This window comes from Scomber scombrus, chromosome 4 (genome assembly GCF_963691925.1).
Source record: "Scomber scombrus chromosome 4, fScoSco1.1, whole genome shotgun sequence".
Classification (NCBI taxonomy): Eukaryota; Metazoa; Chordata; class Actinopteri; order Scombriformes; family Scombridae; genus Scomber; species Scomber scombrus.
Genome location: NC_084973.1, coordinates 11,614,680 through 11,634,094, shown reverse-complemented (window position 1 = coordinate 11,634,094; position 19,415 = coordinate 11,614,680). Strand labels below are relative to the sequence as shown.

Here is a 19,415-nt window from a genome sequence, read left to right as displayed (position 1 = left end):
CTGCCTGCCCGTCTGTGAGCTTCCAGGAGCCCGTATGCTGGCTGTCGGTGAAAAACGCCACTCCAGTCGGTGTCAGAGCAGACAAAGGGCACACTGGCAGGTCTCTATTTGAGTTGGCACTGTTCCATGCACCGGTCCTGAAAAATATCTCTGGAGAAAAGGAGGGGGCAGGCAGAGTTGTGGGTTGGGTAACACACCCCAAGACAAAAAGCACAGGGATCAGCCCTGCTTGTCCCCAAGAGATAGCAAAACATCAAGACAAGCCATGAAATCTTTCGAACAACACACGCAGCAAAGGCCCTGGCTTCCCACGGTGATTTACTGTAAAACACAGAGCAAACACACAGGCTAATAATGGAGTAAGAAAGAAAGACACTGGCACAGGTAAATCAGCCAATCAGCGCTCTAGAAAAAGTGCTTGGAATGACTTGTGAAAAGCTAACAGGAGCCCCTTGTCTGCTAATACAGCTCTGTGAAACATTCCCCGGCAGTGGTAGCCATTCCTCTCTCATGTCCAAACAGTCTTATTGATCAACACAGTTCCATGAATTGAGACAGCAACAGAGTTAGAGTGAAAACAGACCTTGGAAGATTACCCAACATAAACATACTTAAGGGCTGGGCCGCTTCATTGTGCAGCAGGCTGAAAAGCATACCGCAAATTTACAAGATCATGGGGTTAAGTCCGAGCCTTGGCCTGGAGTGACAGCTAGAGTGCTGAGCTGACTGAAATCCAATATGAGATAAAGTCATCCTCTTCACTTTAAAAAAAAAAACCCAACAATTTATCGGCTGCAGAGGACTTTGTTCAAGTCAACAAAGGATCATGTAGATCCAAACATCCACTAGAGAAAAAAATGAGGGTTGGAGTAAACAGAGTGAAGCTGTGCAAAGTGCACACGCAGTATTTCACCTCTATTCTGCATTGAACTGCATTCTCGACCTACAGTTAGGACACACAGGGCCAGACAGGCATTTCTGTACATTGGCCTACACCCAGCTACAGCCTCCGTTAGGACAAAGATTCCCTCTCTGCTTCCCAGAATCTGTTTGCCGCAAGAGCATGGCAGTTGATTTGCGAAGGAGGCCCATACACTGAGAGAGTAGCACAGGGCATGGGAGAGCGTTGTGAGTTGGATTTGGAGAGAGTAGAAAAATATATATACAGCTGACATAGATGGCTATGAAAGAACAAAAGGACAGCCAACAGCTGGTTCTCATATCAGACTGAGGTAGTAATGATCATAGTCTGGGCTCACTCGCGTTTTGCTTTGACTAAAGAGTGCCCAGAGATCACATTACACCCACTCTGGCTTACTGAGGGCTGTCAAAACTATTCCTGCTATAGGTAGCACATTGCATGGTTAGAGTGGCTGTTCCTGCAGCTGTCTGAAAGGTTCCCCCATTTTATGGGCAAGGTCAAAATGCAGTTTTTGTACACAAAATTTAAGTCATATCCTGCACACTGCATCAAGGTGTAACCATAACATTTACACGCCTTTTGGTACAGTTTCCTTGTCAAACTTAACACAATAAATGAATCCAATTTTCTGTGAGTGTAGTGATGCTTTTGTAATGACTGACTCAGAAGCTGAATCTGAGTCAACTTCTCCCAAGAGGTCTATTTTGGCTTTGCAGTCACCCAGCTGGTAAATAACATAACAAATTATCCACCGCCTGAGATGACTAGAGTAAGAGCCTAGACTGACCAGTGTTTGTCATGGGACTTTTTCTAGTGAGATCTTTTCTCTGGCGCTGCTACACCCTTGTGAAGAACTGAGTGACAGCACAACATCTGGAAGAGTTTCCTGTGACGTCTGACAGGGAGTTAAGAAAGAGGTTAGCTGGTCATTAAGTATGACACATTTACAGTTCTGCTTTCTTTGAAACATGGTTACAGTATCCAACAAATTCGACACCAAATTTGGTTTCAGGTAGGCCTCAAAACTTTTGTCATTTATGTCCATTTATTAGTTATTTTCCCACCGTCCAAAGTCTAAGAGGCACAACTGATGAGTCATGTGAATCTATATACTGAACCCGGGCAGCATTAGAAGTTTGGCAGAACTTTCCTGTCAGATGTAGGGGAAACATTAATTGAGACAATAACATTTCCACTTCCTCATTCCTTACCATATTTAGGTGATTATTAGGGGTTGACCTACATTGTGCTTGGAGTGCAGAAGACAGTTAGTAGCAAGGCATCTTTTATAACACCTGAGTGCTATGAAGTTGCCAAAAAGCAAACACCTACAAAATGAGTTTATAGTATGAACCCCTGCATTACCCTGCGGTGACTATCATGCTACTACTCATTAAACCCTCTTCAAAGAGCCTTTAAGAGGATAATGAGGTGGTCGATGGTATGAAAGCATGACTTTTACAAGAAATATTCACATAGCCCTGAAAGTGGTCTACAAAAATTGATGTTGTGATGAAGCGGGGCTACTTTTGCTGGGCTAGCTCAGCCCAGGGCTGATGCTGCTTTAATGGGGCTGCTGCTGCTGCTGCTAAAGCAGCAGGTGCTGAAGAGAGAACCCTTAAAACCAGGCTTAATTTGAATAAGCTGTGGGAAGAAGCTGGCACATCCCACTTTCACTCTGCCTACAAACACTAGGCTTTCACTTTAAAGAAAAAATATTATATGAATCAATTTAACCTCTTAAGAGACTGAGGATTGCAATAATTTAAGTCTGTTCCTATTGCAAATAATGTAAGAGTTCAAATAATGTGAAGGATATGAGTTTAGTTGCCAGAAAAGGCAAAAAACTATGAAGCAAGAACTCAGCTAGATGTGAAATTGACAAACTCTCTCTGATCTCCTCTGGGCTCTAAAGGAAGATGCTAAATGGAACCAGACACATCAGATTTCTTGTTACAGCTTACCTCAGGCACCAAGTGTATTATTTTTTGACTCTCCCAATATACCAATAAGCAATTTAATCCTGTCCAAATATTACATAAATCACATTAGTGTGCCTGCAGTGTCCCTAAAGCCCTGAGCAATGTGAAAATTGTTTAAAAAAAAAAAAAAGTCTAGCCAAAGGAAACACACGGAAGGAAGCGAGTCCTGATTTCCAAAGAGAAGCGTTTGTAGCAGCTTCTTTGTAAATGTCCATCTTTTCCCAAGAAATGAGCTTCCATCTCTTTGCATATGAACTCAAACAATGAGGAAACAATCTAGATCCAAGACAGACATTCAAGCAACAGTAAGGCTTTTCAAATGTGATGTCCTCAGGCTGCATGTTAGTTTTCTAGTGATTTATTAGAAAGGGGAGAAATAAGAGTTTCTTTCTTCTTTCCCAAGATTTGGGAATCGGCCACATTACTCAGCAGCAGCCTATACACACAGATCTGGTGCATTACAGACCTATAGAGTCATAAAACACAATGAGCAGATATGGAAAACATGATGATGGGTTACACGGTTGCAACAGAGTGGGAAAAAGCTCAGCCTGACTTGATCTAAGACTAGTTTCATGTCTGGGGTGAGCTGAGTGGAACTTGGCTTGGCTCCTACCTTGAGAATGTATTCCTGGCATAGTGCATGATACTGTCAAAGTCATAGACTTCTCCCAAAGAGTCCACCTCCCCCGGCTCCATCTTCAAAAAGTTATACTCTTGTCCTGTGAAAGGAAAAAGGGGAAAAGCACAGTTGAAATATGAAGCTGAGTCACACTGTGCACCCTCGTGTGTGTGAGTCAAAGGTGAATACAGTTTTGCGCTGGCTACAGATGCAGATGAGCCACCTGGAAAAGTTAAGCGAATGTGTGTTTCAAAATCCTTGTCTATCAAAATTAACTAAAGAATTTAAATATGTGGTTCAACAGTTGGTTTAATAGAAATGTGTATAACCCACAGTGGTTTAATTTTTCCTCCCACAAGTTGTTTAATTTTTCATACTTTTTCCACCTTAGCCCAGACTCTTTGTGTGTGTTACTTTTATTATTTCATCTCATAGCGTGTCTCTCCAACATTTATTGCTGAGGGATTACTATGAGACCTGTGCTCCTACCTGGTTGAATGTTGTCTCTGATAATGCTGACGTGGTCATCTCGATCAGGCCTTGTGTGTTCGTGCCAGAACCCGATCACATGACCCAACTCGTGGACTACAATGCCAAACTTGTCACAGTTTTTCCCAATGGATATGGCCTGGGGGCCCCCTCCGCGACGACCCACGTAGGAGCAGCACCTGTGAATCAGCAGCCAGTCACACATACAAACAGAGGAGCATTGTTAACAAAGCCAAGATATAGTGACTGGAATATATATTTTAGTAAATTAAAAAATAAAATAAAATAAAGATCACAAGCGAGTGGAAACTACAGAGGGAGGCCAAAAAAACTTAATTTTGCCCAAGGGAGAAGAGGGAGGAATGCGTTTCTCCACGGTATTTCCTATATTTCAGATGAAGTGTGTGTTTATAACAGAGCTTGTGATGAAGACAACAACTTCTGGTCTGTTTTACAGGAGAGTCATACAAGGGACCCGTCATCCACACATACAGCAGTGACATTCATTCATCCGTCTGCCAATGCAAATGCTGCGAGTGACGGTGGAAGCTGGCTGTCCGCAGTGCTCCATCGCAGCGTGACATGAAAGGTTCAGTGTGGGAGTGTGCAGGACGGGCACACACATCACGGCCCTGTGGGCCAGACAGCCGCTCTCTAATTACTGTGAGCCCAGCCAGGCTCTCCTGAGACACGCCTTGAACTTTGCACAGGACAGATGGGGGCCTTCTGAATATGCAGCAGAGTCAAGCATTCCCACTGCTAACCACTGCCGCCTGCGTGGATAATGTCATCCCTGTTGCTCCAGAGGCCAGTTACCAAGCTAAAAATGGCTATCAACAGTTGGCTGGAAAAAGTTCAGTTTCATGACCAGCATCCGCTTTCTGTTAAGCTATTTGTGTTGAATGATACATATCAGTGGGAGAGGTATATTGTGGGTAATGACATAATGGGTCCAACTTGTGGTCTAAATTTGTGTGAGGTTAAAACATGGGAATGGAGAACATTTAGGTTTGTGTGTCCCCTGGGAAAGTCTCTAATACTTCTCTAACGGCTCCAGTCTCTTTCTTTATCAATATCCAAAATTAATAGGTTGCATTGGTTTGCGTTCCCAACAGCAGTTGTTTTACTTAAAAGGCATTTCATTATTAAATAAAAGAGCAGGTCCAAACAGGTTGTGAATAGTCGCTTAGCAACAACAAGAACCACACAAAGCACTTCTCCTGAGTATTGTTTAAGGGAGAGTGGACACTGAGCCTAACTTTAGTGGAGTGGGGTGAACATGGTTATGGAGAGGATGAAGATGTCTCTCCTTCGGGTGCAATTCTGTACACCATGTATGACGCAAGTGCTGTAAGTGACTGCTGCAGTGTGATGATGAGACACAGGAAACATTGGTGGCCATTGAATAGGCGTCTCTCTCAGGACTGGTAGGGGTCTGAAATAACAACTCACGCAGGGACCGTGAACTGAGAGGATGAACAATGGGGAAAGGCTGCTGAGCAGGAGGCAAGGAAAACTACTTAGGCGCTAAATAATTAGATGTAGATAAAGCAGGCTCAACATAGGCGGACCATTGTTCTGTTCCTTCATGTGGGAGCTAAAAACCCCACTGACTCACCCACATGGTCGGTAGGTGAAGACAATATAGCTCTCCTCCTGCGTCCTCTCAATAAAGGTCACACAGGTGTGCTTCTCCCAGTGCCGCATGGCTTGGCGGAATATCGCCCGCTGGCTGCCTGAATAGGATGACAGAAAGGGTGAGATCAGTGGAACACAGACACACACACAGACACACAGACACACACACACACACACACACACACACACACACACACACACACACACACACACACACACACACACACACACACACACACACACACACACACACACACACACACACACACACACACACACACACACACACACACACAGAGTGACAGCTGGTAACAGCTTTCAGAGTTTGGAGTTGTAAAGAAAGTCACATAGATATGGCGCTATATAAACTAATCTGTTGAATAAATGCAAAAGGTTTCATGATACAGTTTTTGATCTTATACGTTTCTGATCATCATAATAAAACCTTTTTATGGTGAAATGACTAGATGACATCTATATTTCTGTCTATAATTGATTATTTTGAGGGAGTAGGAATTACTGTCCGTTAAATATGATGCACAAATTGGTGTAAAGTCAGAAAAAAGTCAGAAAAAAGAAGAAATGATTCCTTTCCTAAGAAGAAGGAACAGTAAATCAGGGTTACTTACCACTAAAATTGCCACTGATGACATAAGGAATAACACCTTCAGGCCAAACACGCTCAGGTCTGGAGGTGGCAGCCCTTTTCCTGCGGTGTGAGCCTTGCCTACTGTGGCTACTCTGACTGGTTGATCCTGAAAATGTCATTTTAAGAAAACAAAAATAAGATAAATTATTAAACCCATTTCTTGGTTTGACTGAGCCAATATTTCTCTAAAACAGCCAAAATGCGGTACCCTTGGATAGTTGTTAAGATGACAAATGAGGCATTTCATCCCCTTCTCAACAATCCTAAAATTATAATTATAATTTCTCATTTAGAAAATTACATTTACATCCTGACAGAGGCATTTGTTCAAATGTCAGTTCTTCTCTGTTTGCACTGAATTAATTTTATTGAAGCTGAATTCTTTGTTCTCTCAAATTAATTTCACTGTTTTAATGTCACTCAGACACACATAAATGCAGAGTAACCATGGAGACTAAGCTACCACCTAAACCTGATGATTATAATATATTGAACCACATATACGTCTACACAGTACTTCATTATTCTACAGAGCAGGGGAAACTTGGAGTAAAGCAAAAGTAGAAACAAATACATCATTTTGCAACTATTCAAACCACAAAATCCTTTAAAATATAAACATTTTTCAGAAGAGAATATCTTTTTACATAAAAGCACAGATGTTTTTTATTGGTTTTCAGTTGATCTCCTGAATGATGCAGCTCTGTATGAGAATGGAAAAGTTTTATCTGGCGAAAGAATTATAGTTTTAAAAGGTGCATTATATTATGACAGGAATTTAACTCCTGCAAACAAAAGCGTTACCATTTCAGGCATTTAGATTTGAACGTCATTGAGGACTGCATTGAACCAGGAATGATGGCAAAGAACCTGAGTAAGGACATAATTCTAAACAATTTAAATAACACTAAAGCAAATATGGTGTTGTAGCTTTGTATGATCTTCTTTTTATCATTTGACTAAAATGTTTACGACAGGGATGAACAACCATAAAAAGTCAGTGCAGGTTTTTCTTTCCAGATGACTGATTTAACTTCCTTCCTTCTCAATAGTTTCCTGTTATTGTGGTGTTACTGATCTGCAGGATCTCAAAAATACATAAATAGCAACAAGTCAAAAATGTATTCAAACTATTATTAAACACGTTGGCCTCAATATATAGTTTTATTAGATTGCTGTAGAAGCAGTAACAAGTACATTTGGTATCAGTACATCCTGCACATGGGTTAGTGTTCATTAACACTGCAGATCGCCTTATAATTGTGTTCCCTCGTATTTTCAAACTAAATTTGATTAACACGCATTTTAATTTGCTGGAACAATGTATTCTATTGAATTTCAGTCCACAGGACTTAAATCTTAACAGCGTGGTGAGATCAATTAGCACGTACACTTGTGCATGTGATGAGGGAAAGTCTGATAACAGCCGAATCTGCGTGACTCACAGATAAGAAAGAACAGGGAGACAAAACTTGTGGAAGATGTGTTAATTACAATATTGTGATTAAATCTGCCATTTTCATTCATAGTAAGAAAGGAAGGCTTTCTTAGGTCAAAGGTTTTATTACTACTTATTCTGAACATTTATTCAGTCACACGTCCCTGCTCCTTGATTTATGTAGGACAGACAGAGCAGAAAAATGAGGATTAGAGTGCAAATCAGATAAGGAGATATGACCAAGAAGTAAGATCGTAGTCCAGCAAGAGGAGGTGAAACACTGAAGTGTGCTGAGAAATGTCTTGGTAGTAGCATTGGCTTAATAGTGAAGGCGTATACCACATAACCCCAATACCCAGGGTTTAAATCCTGCACCTGTGTTGCATGTCTCACTCCTCTTTGTTCCCCTCTTCTACATTTCCTGTCTCAACATTGTCGAATAAACGCAAAGCCTGAAAAACTAACCTTAAAAAAAACTAAAAGTCTTGGTTCCACACATTGACTTCTGTGAAAGCACGCTGACTTCATGAAGATTATAATTTGAGTTATTTCCTGAAAGATGAGTAATTTTTATTGATGATCAATGATTTTTCATTATGCGGATCAACCGGGAGCTAGTTATGTAAGAACTGGTCAATAATTTTTCCTTCTACTTTCCTTCTAAATACAGTTTTTTGTTTAATTTTTTATTAAAACTTGACTGTTCTAGCTTCAATAGATTTGTATTTCAATTCAAGACCTCATGATTAACAAACAACATATTGCGGTTTACAAAAAAGACTGTGCAGCATGAGCAAGTCTATGGCAGCAAAGCGTTACACTCAATGAACCTCACAGCCGTGCTTGATGTGTTCTTAAAGAAGAGTCTTGTGCAATGGCAGTATGTAGTTTTGTCATTTTTCAAAAACTAGCATAGCCTTTTCATTGCACAGCATTTAGATGGGCGGTGACAAGTGGAAGAAGGGATATTCAGAGAAGAGTGTGTACACAGTCTCGTTTGTCTCCGTTGCAGTCTTGACCTAATCTGTGTAGACTGTGTAATCTAAATTCTGTCTTTCCTGTTTGGGTATTTAAAAAAAATTCAGGTGTATACTTAATCCTGCTTAATGTTTCTTCCCCTTAACATGCAAATTACCTCCAGTTAAAAAAAAATAAATCTCGCCATCCAAGCATCGTCCACAACATGCACACACTTGCTGGTTCATGCTCACCTATAGTTTTTTAGGATTGTTGAGCATATGAATCCCTGGTGACTCACAGCTGCTGCCTAAATACTGCTTTTCATTTTAAGAACAGCATTTAACCTGACAAAGCCTGGCAATTACTGTCGTACATGGTTATACAGGTGTACTGATATGTAGCAATAGCAAAATAGTTGTAGGCGTGAACATTTAAAGAGAGCCCATGAAAAACATAGAAATGGCATCCAACAGGTGCTGCTACCGACTGTTTGACGAGAGGAGAGATGTATGACAGTTGTTGTGTTAGAGTATAATTACATGAGAAAAAAAACTCATATCAATTTCAGGCATTTTGCGGCAATTTTATTGAGTGACAATGAAAAGCAATTTAATGAAAACCTTTCAGTTCGAGTTGTAATCTTTGAAGCTGTACTTTTTATTTTTGTTACCTGCATCTGTGCGGTTTACAGTGTAGACGGTTCTCTGAGCCAAATCTATTATTCTGTCCACTTTGAAGTATCGCAAGTCCTCCTCGTCCAGAGCGATGTCTCCCAGAAAGGCAGCTGAAACAGACAAAACAGAGAAGGCACATGTCAGACGACATCTTCACAATATGGAGCATCAGTTTGCACCGCCCAGTAGCCCCGAGCTTTTCCTGCTGCTCAGACTGAATAGGCTGCATGAAGACCCAGTCAAAGCACTTGTGGACAGCCTAAAGCGTGTAACTGACACACGTATAAAAATATAAACTTCATTCCTGTCTTGACTCTGTCCTGTTTACCCTTTCCTCGCAGAGTAATAGAAACAGAGTTGTGAAACAGCTGTATGACTGTTTAGGTAACAGGAAAGCTGCCTTGTCTCCAATCCAAATTATAGGATAGAAATATAAGCAGCATATTGCACATGGCTGCTGTAGCTCCGCGACATGAAAAGAGAGCATGAACCCAGAAACCTTACAGTCCGCATGATTAATTGAGCCAAGTTCAGTCCAGCTGTTACCAAACAACAAAACTCACACTGTGTGCTTTGGCGTCTTTGGATAGTTAATGAGAGCCATCAGACATGATACAGTGAGACACTGACACTGCCTCGATGGAGTAATATGGGGCACCTTGAACAAGTAATAGCTCTTTAATGAGGCCAAGGAGAGGGAAAATAACCAAACAGTCCTACTTTATGAGGAATGTGCTTTATAGGATTCCTTACTAAATGCCCCATTTCTGTGCAGGATAAGCTAGGAGACCTTTCTACAGAGACGGGTGCTCCGTTTAACAAGCTTTTAACACCAGCACGTTTCCAGAATTTATGGCCCGGATTGTATGCAGGAGTTAGGGGTTGTGGGGGGCTGCTGGAGGTGATGGGGGTTTTGAGTTGAAGCAGGGGGGGGGGGCACTGTAATCTATTCCTGAACAGGAGAAGACAATGAGAGGAAAGGAAGGGAAGAGAGAAAGAAGGCATATCCCCTCTGCCCACACCGCAGCTCTGAATAGGGATGGCAGATGTGGAGCAGAAAGAAAATGACAGCCTTCTGGATGTGTGTTTGGAGGTTAGTGTGGTGGAAGGGAGACCAACCCTGAGGGGGAAGAAGCTGGGAGAACCGCTACACTGTAGAGTTAATAGAAGTGATTTACAGCAGCTGTGTTTGTCAGAAATTCGAATCTGCAACTCTTCAATGTGTCACCACTGATACAAGCTACCCTTACTGTAAAATTCACAAGAAAATTCACTCTGTGTGGATAAACTGGATTTTATTTTGGTTTTGAGGCAGCTCATCAGATCTTCTTTTTTCCCCCTTTTTGCACACAACAAAAAACGGAAAGGCCTTTTATATCCTGCACTCATATAAAAGTTTGACAGAGGTCTGAGACAAGAGAGAAAAGGGATGAAAAGCACAATAGAAACAAAGACAAAAAAAAATAAATACTTGGCTTGCATCCCTATTCACTATGGGAGTATTATTGAAACAATCTGGAGCTGGCTCTGGTAGATGCGAGCCAGTCTTCCACCCTGCAGGTCGTAGAGGATGCACAGCAGAATGACAGTGTTGGTGATTAGAGGCTAATGACAGCAATAAGAAAAGGTGTAGATCACTGTCGGCAAGACAGGGCATGCACAGAGGACAGGTTTAAATTCCAGAGGTCAGAGGGATCCTCTAATTTGTGCTCGCAAGAAAACACTAATTCCCTCAGACCAAATCCCTGAGACGCAAAACAGACTACTCACAATCAGCACTCATACTAACAGCATTGCCAAAAACACCACTGATAAGGGAAGCTACCAGATGTCTCACAGTATAGGATGGATAGACTGACTACAAAAGGACATTTTTCTCTTTTATCGCAACATTCTTTTTTATTGGATTCCAAGAACTGGCTGAGCATTGAAAAGAATAGACAGTACTTTATTCCAAGTGGCTGTCATATAAGCGCAGAGAAAAAAGTACTCAAAGCAATTCTATGAAGCTCCTCGTCACGCCATATTGACGAAGGAGAATTAGACGGCAATTGCAAGACATTTCTTATCACATGAAGTGTCAATTTGCCCCGTATTAGGAGGGTGTGCACACTGTGACCAAATAACGAGGTACGGGCTGGCTCCCACCCCCATGAGGTTCACAGAGGGCTGCGCTCTCTGCCCATGGCTGAGTCCCAATCATCCACCACTGTGCTGGAGACAGGCTGCTTAATCCGCAGTGTCATTGTTCCCAGACAACAGTGGAGATTGAAGTGAGCAAATGCATGGCCAGGCGGCATTAGGACTCATTTCCCCCGGGCACAGCAGTCGTCCTGGAGACGCTGTTGCAGGTTTATGGAAAGACTCACAGGGATTGTGAATTAATCCCCTTGTCTCCTGGCTTTAATTATCCACAGACACAAGGTTTTAGTAATCTTTTGTACACAACTCTTGACCGGGATTGAGGACAAGCTATGGAGAAAGGTGATAAACTAATCTAGATCCGGAGCTCTGTCATGATATGAGCTACAAACACAGAAGGACCTGTGTGTTATACTGTAGATTAAAGCCCAGTGAATGTGGCAGATGGCAAGTTATCACCATAGAGTACAGTGCTGCATCTCTTTCCAAACATTATTCATTAACTAAATGACAACAGCTGTAGTTATAATATTAATATCTATCCAGAGCTGGGTAATATCTTTGAGGGTTTTTCACCTCTGGTCTCATTTACATGTCCCTTTCTAGATGGAGAACAACAAATAAAAGGCATTAAGTTTAAATGTATATTTATGTGACTATTTCCCATGAAATAATGGCGTCAACATTTCATCAATGTATTGATGAAATGTTGGATTGAACGAATCAAATAAAGTGTGATAAAGTCCCAACTCCCCCCCCGTGTCTGAATTTTTTTAGTTAATCTAAACCATCATAATCCTTCTCATCTCAGACTGTGGCCATCAATCAGCGATTCCAGTCAGATTACACGAGATCTCACTCAAATTAATCCCATTGATTCGTGTAATGCCCTAGCCTCGACCTCTGCGGTGTCAAATACTGCAGGACTATTCCCATAAATCTCTTTCCGTGCGTACCAGACCACGACATCTGCCACTGAAACCTGCACAAACATCAATACGAAGCCTATACAGACACTAACACCAGCCTATATTTAGAGGGCCTAACCCACTCTGATGTTTAAACTCCTTGCTGTGCTTATACAGACATTTTCCTCACACAAGACCCACTGATGAAGGATGAGAAAGCCCAGCCAATATGTAAGCCTGGAATGCATCACAATACCCTGGCACCGCCTTTCACAGCCTGTGTTTGGTAACAAACACTGCATTTGAATTCCAATAGAGGCCAATAGTGTATTGCGTTAAGGTGATTACCATCTGATGACAGTGTAAGTATCACTTTTTAGGTTTCATTCTGTACCAGCCCTTTCTGACAAATGCTGGCCTGGGTAGCCATTGTCCCCTTTACACACAGTGCGTTTAAAACTGGAAAGAAAAAAAGTAGTAAAGTAACAGAGCCGGTGCAACATAAATATTGAAACAAACTGTTTCTAAGAAAGAAAAAAGAAACATACTCCTAACTATACAGTGAAGAATGATGAATTATGCAGACCAGTTGCCGTATAAATGGTTCCTCTCTCCTTTGTAACAACAACAGCCGTTATTTCTTTGGCAAATGCTTACCTTGACATTTCCTAACACCGCAATTTGAGACAAAGGTGGGAGGGAAAAAAATGTGCTTATCTGCACTCTGCTCATTTCAAAAAGGTAACTAAGGTATAATTAGAATAGAGGTTCCAGCGAAGTCTCAAGCCTCAGCCTGAGATTCGAGTAATTATTTTCCAATAAAAGCTTGAAGTCTCACCAGCCACAGCTGAGATCAAGCCTGAGTTACTGTCACCACACTGCGGCTTCGATCTTATTGATAATATGATAGCAGCCTCAGCTGCAAAGGGCACACAGCAAGAGACTGCCTCCCCTTTAACATTTCACACTCCATCAAGCCCATTAGCAGATTGGATTTCCCAGCTCATCTCTGCCACTGATTACTGATATACCCTACTGCCAGTCGAACCCTCTCTAATGACTCATCAGCTGGCCAGCCATTTGTCTGTTTTAACGATACACAGTATTTGAGCCGCTTACATAGAAAAATAAAGCGTTGCCATTCTGAAGGGATGGTAGTACGTTTGACAAAACGTACTACCATCTAGAGTCTAGATGGTAGTACGTTTTGTCAAACGTGATGGTCTAGATTCTAGACCATCATACTTGTGGTTTAGACAGCAGACTAACACGCGCAGTCTGGTGAAAGGAACGAGACAGTTTTCTGAGAACAGATGTCCTGAGGAAAGTTTAAACGGGTTTGTGGATGCACTAAATCTGGAAGGTATCTTCAACACTTTCCATAAATAAAAGCCACTGTATCTGCAGCCGAGGGTTGTATTAGCACAGGTGGAGGGAACAGAAAAACAATTCTTCCAGATGAACAGAAACGTAGCACCAGTGAATTATTTAGAACAAAAACAAACAGTGAATTATGAAGAAATGACTGTTAAGCAGCTCATTATCGTAGGCTAATTGGGCATCCTTTGAGCCATTTAAATGAGCTCTCCCAGAGCATTTGCTGTTACTTAGGCTCCGTACCTAGCCTTGGTATTAATGTAATGCAAGATTAGTTATTACTTAGCTCTGACGACAAACATATTGTTCCAACTAATGCACCGAGATCGTGCCAATAGATTGGCTCCCTAATCACCTGAACCCCGTGGAGAGAGAAGTGGCAGGGGTCCTGTAATGTAAAAAAAACACCCAGTGTGGGCTGTGCTATAGAGAGCCTGCATTCCATGATAAAAGAAAAGCATCTGCTTAAGTGCTGCTTGAAGGCCCAATCATGAGGTTGAGCAGACAGCCCCATCAGTTTCCAGAGCAGGACTGAGTGTAACGAGTGTCATCTGTTTGGAGCTGCCTTTTTTGTTTTTTTAGAGATTCATACAGAATCCAAAGATACAAATAAAACTAAGATTTTGAAACAAAACAACAGGCTGTTAACAAAACCTGACTGATTAATATACAGAATGTGACTGCCTGATGGGAAATAATAATATAGCAGGGCATGGTGGTTTTACAGCGGTGCCTTAACAAGAACAATAGGTGTCTTTTATGAAAAGGTAAAGGCTCTAAAACACTTTCATTAAAACAAAAACAAAAACAGGCTGTTGTATTTTAAACCATGGTCGAAGGTTGACAGCAAGAGGAATAACACAAGTCAACCAAAAATTCTTCAGAGGCATTGAGCACACAGTGGATAACCTACTAAGCCGCTTTTATGAATGGCCTGCACTCACCTCACCTCGGCTGGTGTGGCAGAGTGTGACTGGCCTGCGCTCCACCTTCAAACTGTGCTTTCCCTTGGCACAAGGTGAATGACCTACAGTCTGTGTGAAGTGCTTGAACCCGTCAGAAAAGAGAGCTCGGGGTTTAGGGAAACGGGAAAACCACTCGCATAAGAGAGGACAGGAGAAGAAGGGGGTGTCCAGGTTTCCCTGTCTGCAGCTAAGGCCACCGCAGCAGCAAAGGAACTCAAACGCAAAAGCCTGAATTTGCACGATGGACTGCACAGAGAGGCAATACTGTCACAGGAGTGCTAAATAGATTAAAATGTCTGCTTCATAAATTAATGCATATGTACACATCAAACCAGCCGCTGCCCTCATGATTATCATTTAAGTTGAGAAGACAATGAGCGTGACTGGTTCTCATCCATTTTTCATTTTGAAAACTAGAGGATCTAATCTCAGTGGCTTGTTAGAGTCTTAAATGACTTCCTGGGCTGCTGCCAAGTTTGAGTTCTGCAAACTAAGGAATTTTCCACTGGTTAACTTCCTAAATAGATGGCATGGCTTCAGTGTTATTGCACTGCCCTCTTCAATCAATGCACATTTCTATCATGTCTAGTATAATGAAGAGTTATTTAATCCTTTGCTAATGTGAACATTTTTGAGGGATTTCTTTTGGCTTAACTACAGAGGAGTGGCACACGAGTTGTGGCAGGAAATGAAGAATGTATTAAAAGGCATTTTAAACAATCTGAGGATACTGTATGTTATCCAGTTTGTCAACAGGAAAAACAATTTCACACACATGTCCCTCAGTCAATTAGTAAAAAAACCTGACATCCGAGAACAGTGTTAAGCAAGGTCAGTCTTATAGAGGACATTAAAGGCACTCCTCACTGGGCCTTACTGCATTAGGAACTTCACGCGGCTGTAAGCATTTTTCCTCAGCGGAAACTGCATGACATAAAAATGCTGACCCTGAGGCCACGGAAAGTGATCAAATACACTCGGTGCAGAGATGTGCTTAAAAAAATGGGGGAAAAAGAGAGAAAATCAATAATCTGGGAATCATCAACTCTGTACAAGTGACCCTATAGAGGAAAAAATGTCTGTGGCGCATTACCAAAAGGAAGAGCTGAGAAATCTTGGACATTTTGTTGCTTAGTAGGAAGGAGAAAAGCAGGTGGGTGTTGGAAGGGCTGGAGACTGGGAAGGTTACAAGAGAGGGAGTTTGTACTTGTGACCGTCTCTTAACCACCTGTCTACAGCGGAAGCCATAAACAAAACTGAACTCTATTCAAATGACACTTAAACTGGATTACTAATAGTGTCGTCATAAATGAGACAAACACTGATAATGACGACCGGGGTTCATCAAGTGGGAAAGTCCCTGCTAAGAAGTTGCTGCTTAATATCAACGATTGCTTGGCAGCAGTGCAAGAAAAAAAACTTGAAACATAAACACAGCATCACTGACCCTTTGTCAGAGTCCTCAACACTACATCATGTCCAGTAAATCCATACTTGTGAGGCAAAACAACTTGGTGTATCCACTTGAATGACTAATATAATTTCTGCTTTGACAATGCGAAGTGTAGCAAAAACAGGAAGAAACATTCACACTGACTTGTACATGTCACACGGTTCTTCCACACCATGACCTCTGTCATGTTTATGTAAAGCTACAACACTCCTAAAGCAAAATCTTTATATCTGCCTTGACACTCAATTTCTCTGGGGGGAGATGAAAAAAATCAGATAAAGTTGGGAGGACTGAAATGTTTTTTCGGCTGCCACATCAGAAAATTGTCAAATGCACTTTCAGGACTTTAGAGGTCATTTTGACTGAAGCCAACTCTCTCTATCTGTAACCTGAATACTTTCACCAGATGGAAAACACAATCTGTTCAAACTCCCCCAAAGGGATTTGGCAAGACAGTGAGTTCACAGTACAAAAAAAAAGAAAAAAAAGATTACAATGACAACTCAGATATTCCTTGGCCAAATAATGGGAAAATATGCAGGCCTGGACGCAGCCGAAAGAAACAGACATATTTATACCTTGAGCCATAAGACAACAGCCAACAGATTTATGTGAGCATAATTTCTAAGCTCCACTGTACACTCCTCTCTCCCCTCCTCCACCTTAGTGGCCGTGTGAACAGCCGGTGGAGAAAAAAAAAGACTATTTGTGCACTGAGAAAAACAACCAGAAAGAGAGCATAAGTCTGAAAATCAAAGTGCAGAAACCCTTTGTTTTCCCAGCAGCTGAGACTTTTTAAATAATACACAGCAGACAGCCTGCAGGATCTACAGGATCGCATTTAAAAGAAGGAAAAGTGCCTCAAACAGCAGACTGCAACTTTTCAACGAGCACTTAAGCCCAAAAACTTTTCATGTCTGGAGAAATGTATTCAGGGACTCATCCTCTTTCATTTCCATTCTTACAACCCCTTCCAGTCAGTCTCCTGTCTGGTCTATCCTCGGCGACTCAGGAGGCGCTTCAAATGTTTTAAACTGCATAAACTATGTCACTCAGTACAAAACAAATGCACATAATGTTCTCTCAAGCCTTTTAAAAACTACATCCACTACTGTCATCTCTCTCAAAGCGTTTCCCTGGTCGATCTATGCAAGCTCCCAAAACACATTCGTGGCATGTTTCAACCTCCACACATAAAAGGTAAATAAATTACAGCGTAGCTTACTACAAAACCAGAGGAGAAAAAAAATCTCACCAGCTTTACAGGGATCCTTGTAGTCGATCGTCTCTGATGTGGCAGCGGACTCCACATAGTAGCCTGGGTCAATCGCTTCCAAATCGATCGCCAATATCACGCCAAGACAGGATAGGAGAAACAAACATCTCGCCGTGAGATCCATGATTGTGGTGGGGGAGACGGCGAAAGGCGAAGGATAAAGGTAGAGGGAAGAGAGAGGGACGAGAGAGAGGGACAGAGAGAGAGACAGAGCAAGAGAGAGAAAAGAGAGAGAGAAAGAGAGAGAGGGAGAAAATGGGAGGTTTTTTGGGGGGAAACGAGATCCCTCCAGAGGGCGGGTTTAAATCCGACCTCTCTCCGGTGTCTCCTCGGCTCAGGGGGAAGTGACTTCTCTCCTCCAGCCGGAGCTCCGGGCGAGTGTGTGCAGACTAGAGTGCTGCCTGCCACAGAAACTTTGATGATATGGCAGCTCCACAGGGGCGGTGAAAATGCCCTTTTACTCGTTGATGCCCGTGTGCGTTTTTATTGCTCCCTAGTCGATTCATCAGGAGTCCTTACAAAGAAGAGGGAAGGTTGTGATTTGATTCATTAGATATGAAATCATATTGTACTTCTACTCTGCTGCCTACACACACTTCTCTGGTTTGTTTGAACTTAATTCAATCATAAATCGACCAGAGTAAATATTTAGCTCCTTGGAGAACAGCTTGTTAAAAAAGGCCCGTACGTGGCACTGCTTTTAGTTCCCATTTGTTTATTTAAAAGAAAAGGGCATAAAATATAGGCTATACACAGTTCATGTTAAACTGTGCATGCCTGACAACTATGTGTTCGTTTTTCTCTATCTGAAGTAAAAAATGCTAAACACATTTTAATTAAACTCACTTCTTCCTTTCCGTTTTCCTCTTCACTCACGAGCGCGCAGAAACGTCTTTTTATATGAATAAATAAATGAATAATTACTATTTATTTTATTATTCCCATGTGCGCGCTCCACCACAGCAGCCCACTCGCGCTATTACACGCGCGCGCGCACACAAACAAACAAACACAAACTAACAGACTGGGCTTGACCTTTTTCTTGAATAGTCACATTCAAGGACTCGCGAGCAAATCGAAGTGATTACAGCGCCACCTGTTGGCAGTGTGCTAAATGACTAAATACCCCATGAGGAAACTGATGGATCTGTTATTCAACGCTGTCCGTGTCCACATATAACTGTAAAGCATTCAAACTATTGATTGTCATATTTCGCAATATTATCCTTTACATGTGAGTAAAATATATTGTACAGGTAACACTATACACCTTACACCTCACTGTAGCGCATGCCATACTTGCACTACTTATATACACCACATTGCTGGCTTACAAATATAATCAGACAGCAAGATATAATTAACAAATATGTGATTGGAGCTCAGTACTACACTACACACTTTTCCTTATTCTTTGTTGTTTTATATTGGCTTATTTGACGGTTTTATGGTAATTTGTTTCTTGCCTACCTCTTTATGTATGTGTGCGTGTGTGCTGTAGCCTATCTATGTCATTCTAGCTGTGAGTAAATGTCAACCAAAATTCTATTTAAAAAATAGAGAAATTAAGGCACGTATTCCCTCAATTTTTTCTTAATTTATCACACCACACCATAGCAAAGTTCTTGCCAATAACTGCTCCACTTTCTCCAGACTGTTTACAATCAAGTATAGAAATCTTCAGATTGATATCAGATGCAGGGACTCTTCTGTTCTACAGGATTTATTGAATTTACACCATATCTCAGTGAAGAGGGCTTCACTAAGCTGAAATACTCTTCCCAATCTCACTTGACTCCACACACATCAAACTCTTTCTGAGAAGAAAATAAGAAAACCTGAACTGCGATGCTCCAGTCTACACTGTGTACTGGATGGAGACACTTCAGATGGATTGCTTGAATATCCGCTGCTACTGAT

At 41.6% G+C, this 19,415-nt stretch overlaps 1 protein-coding gene across 1 annotated transcript in view; it reads right to left on the bottom strand.

Annotated features, from left to right (window-relative positions):
* bmp1a (bone morphogenetic protein 1a) overlaps positions 1-17,855 on the bottom strand; it is a 31,291-nt gene extending 13,436 nt beyond the window's left edge. Inside the window, exons 1-6 of the mRNA XM_062418332.1 lie at positions 17,475-17,855; positions 9,371-9,484; positions 6,283-6,408; positions 5,634-5,751; positions 4,016-4,194; positions 3,521-3,626 (exon numbers count right to left, since the gene is read on the bottom strand). Coding sequence (XP_062274316.1) covers positions 3,521-3,626; positions 4,016-4,194; positions 5,634-5,751; positions 6,283-6,408; positions 9,371-9,484; positions 17,475-17,619 — 788 coding nt within the window. The 5' untranslated portion in view covers positions 17,620-17,855. The remainder of the gene's footprint in view (positions 1-3,520; positions 3,627-4,015; positions 4,195-5,633; positions 5,752-6,282; positions 6,409-9,370; positions 9,485-17,474) is intronic.
* Between the last annotated feature and the right edge of the window lie 1,560 nt (positions 17,856-19,415).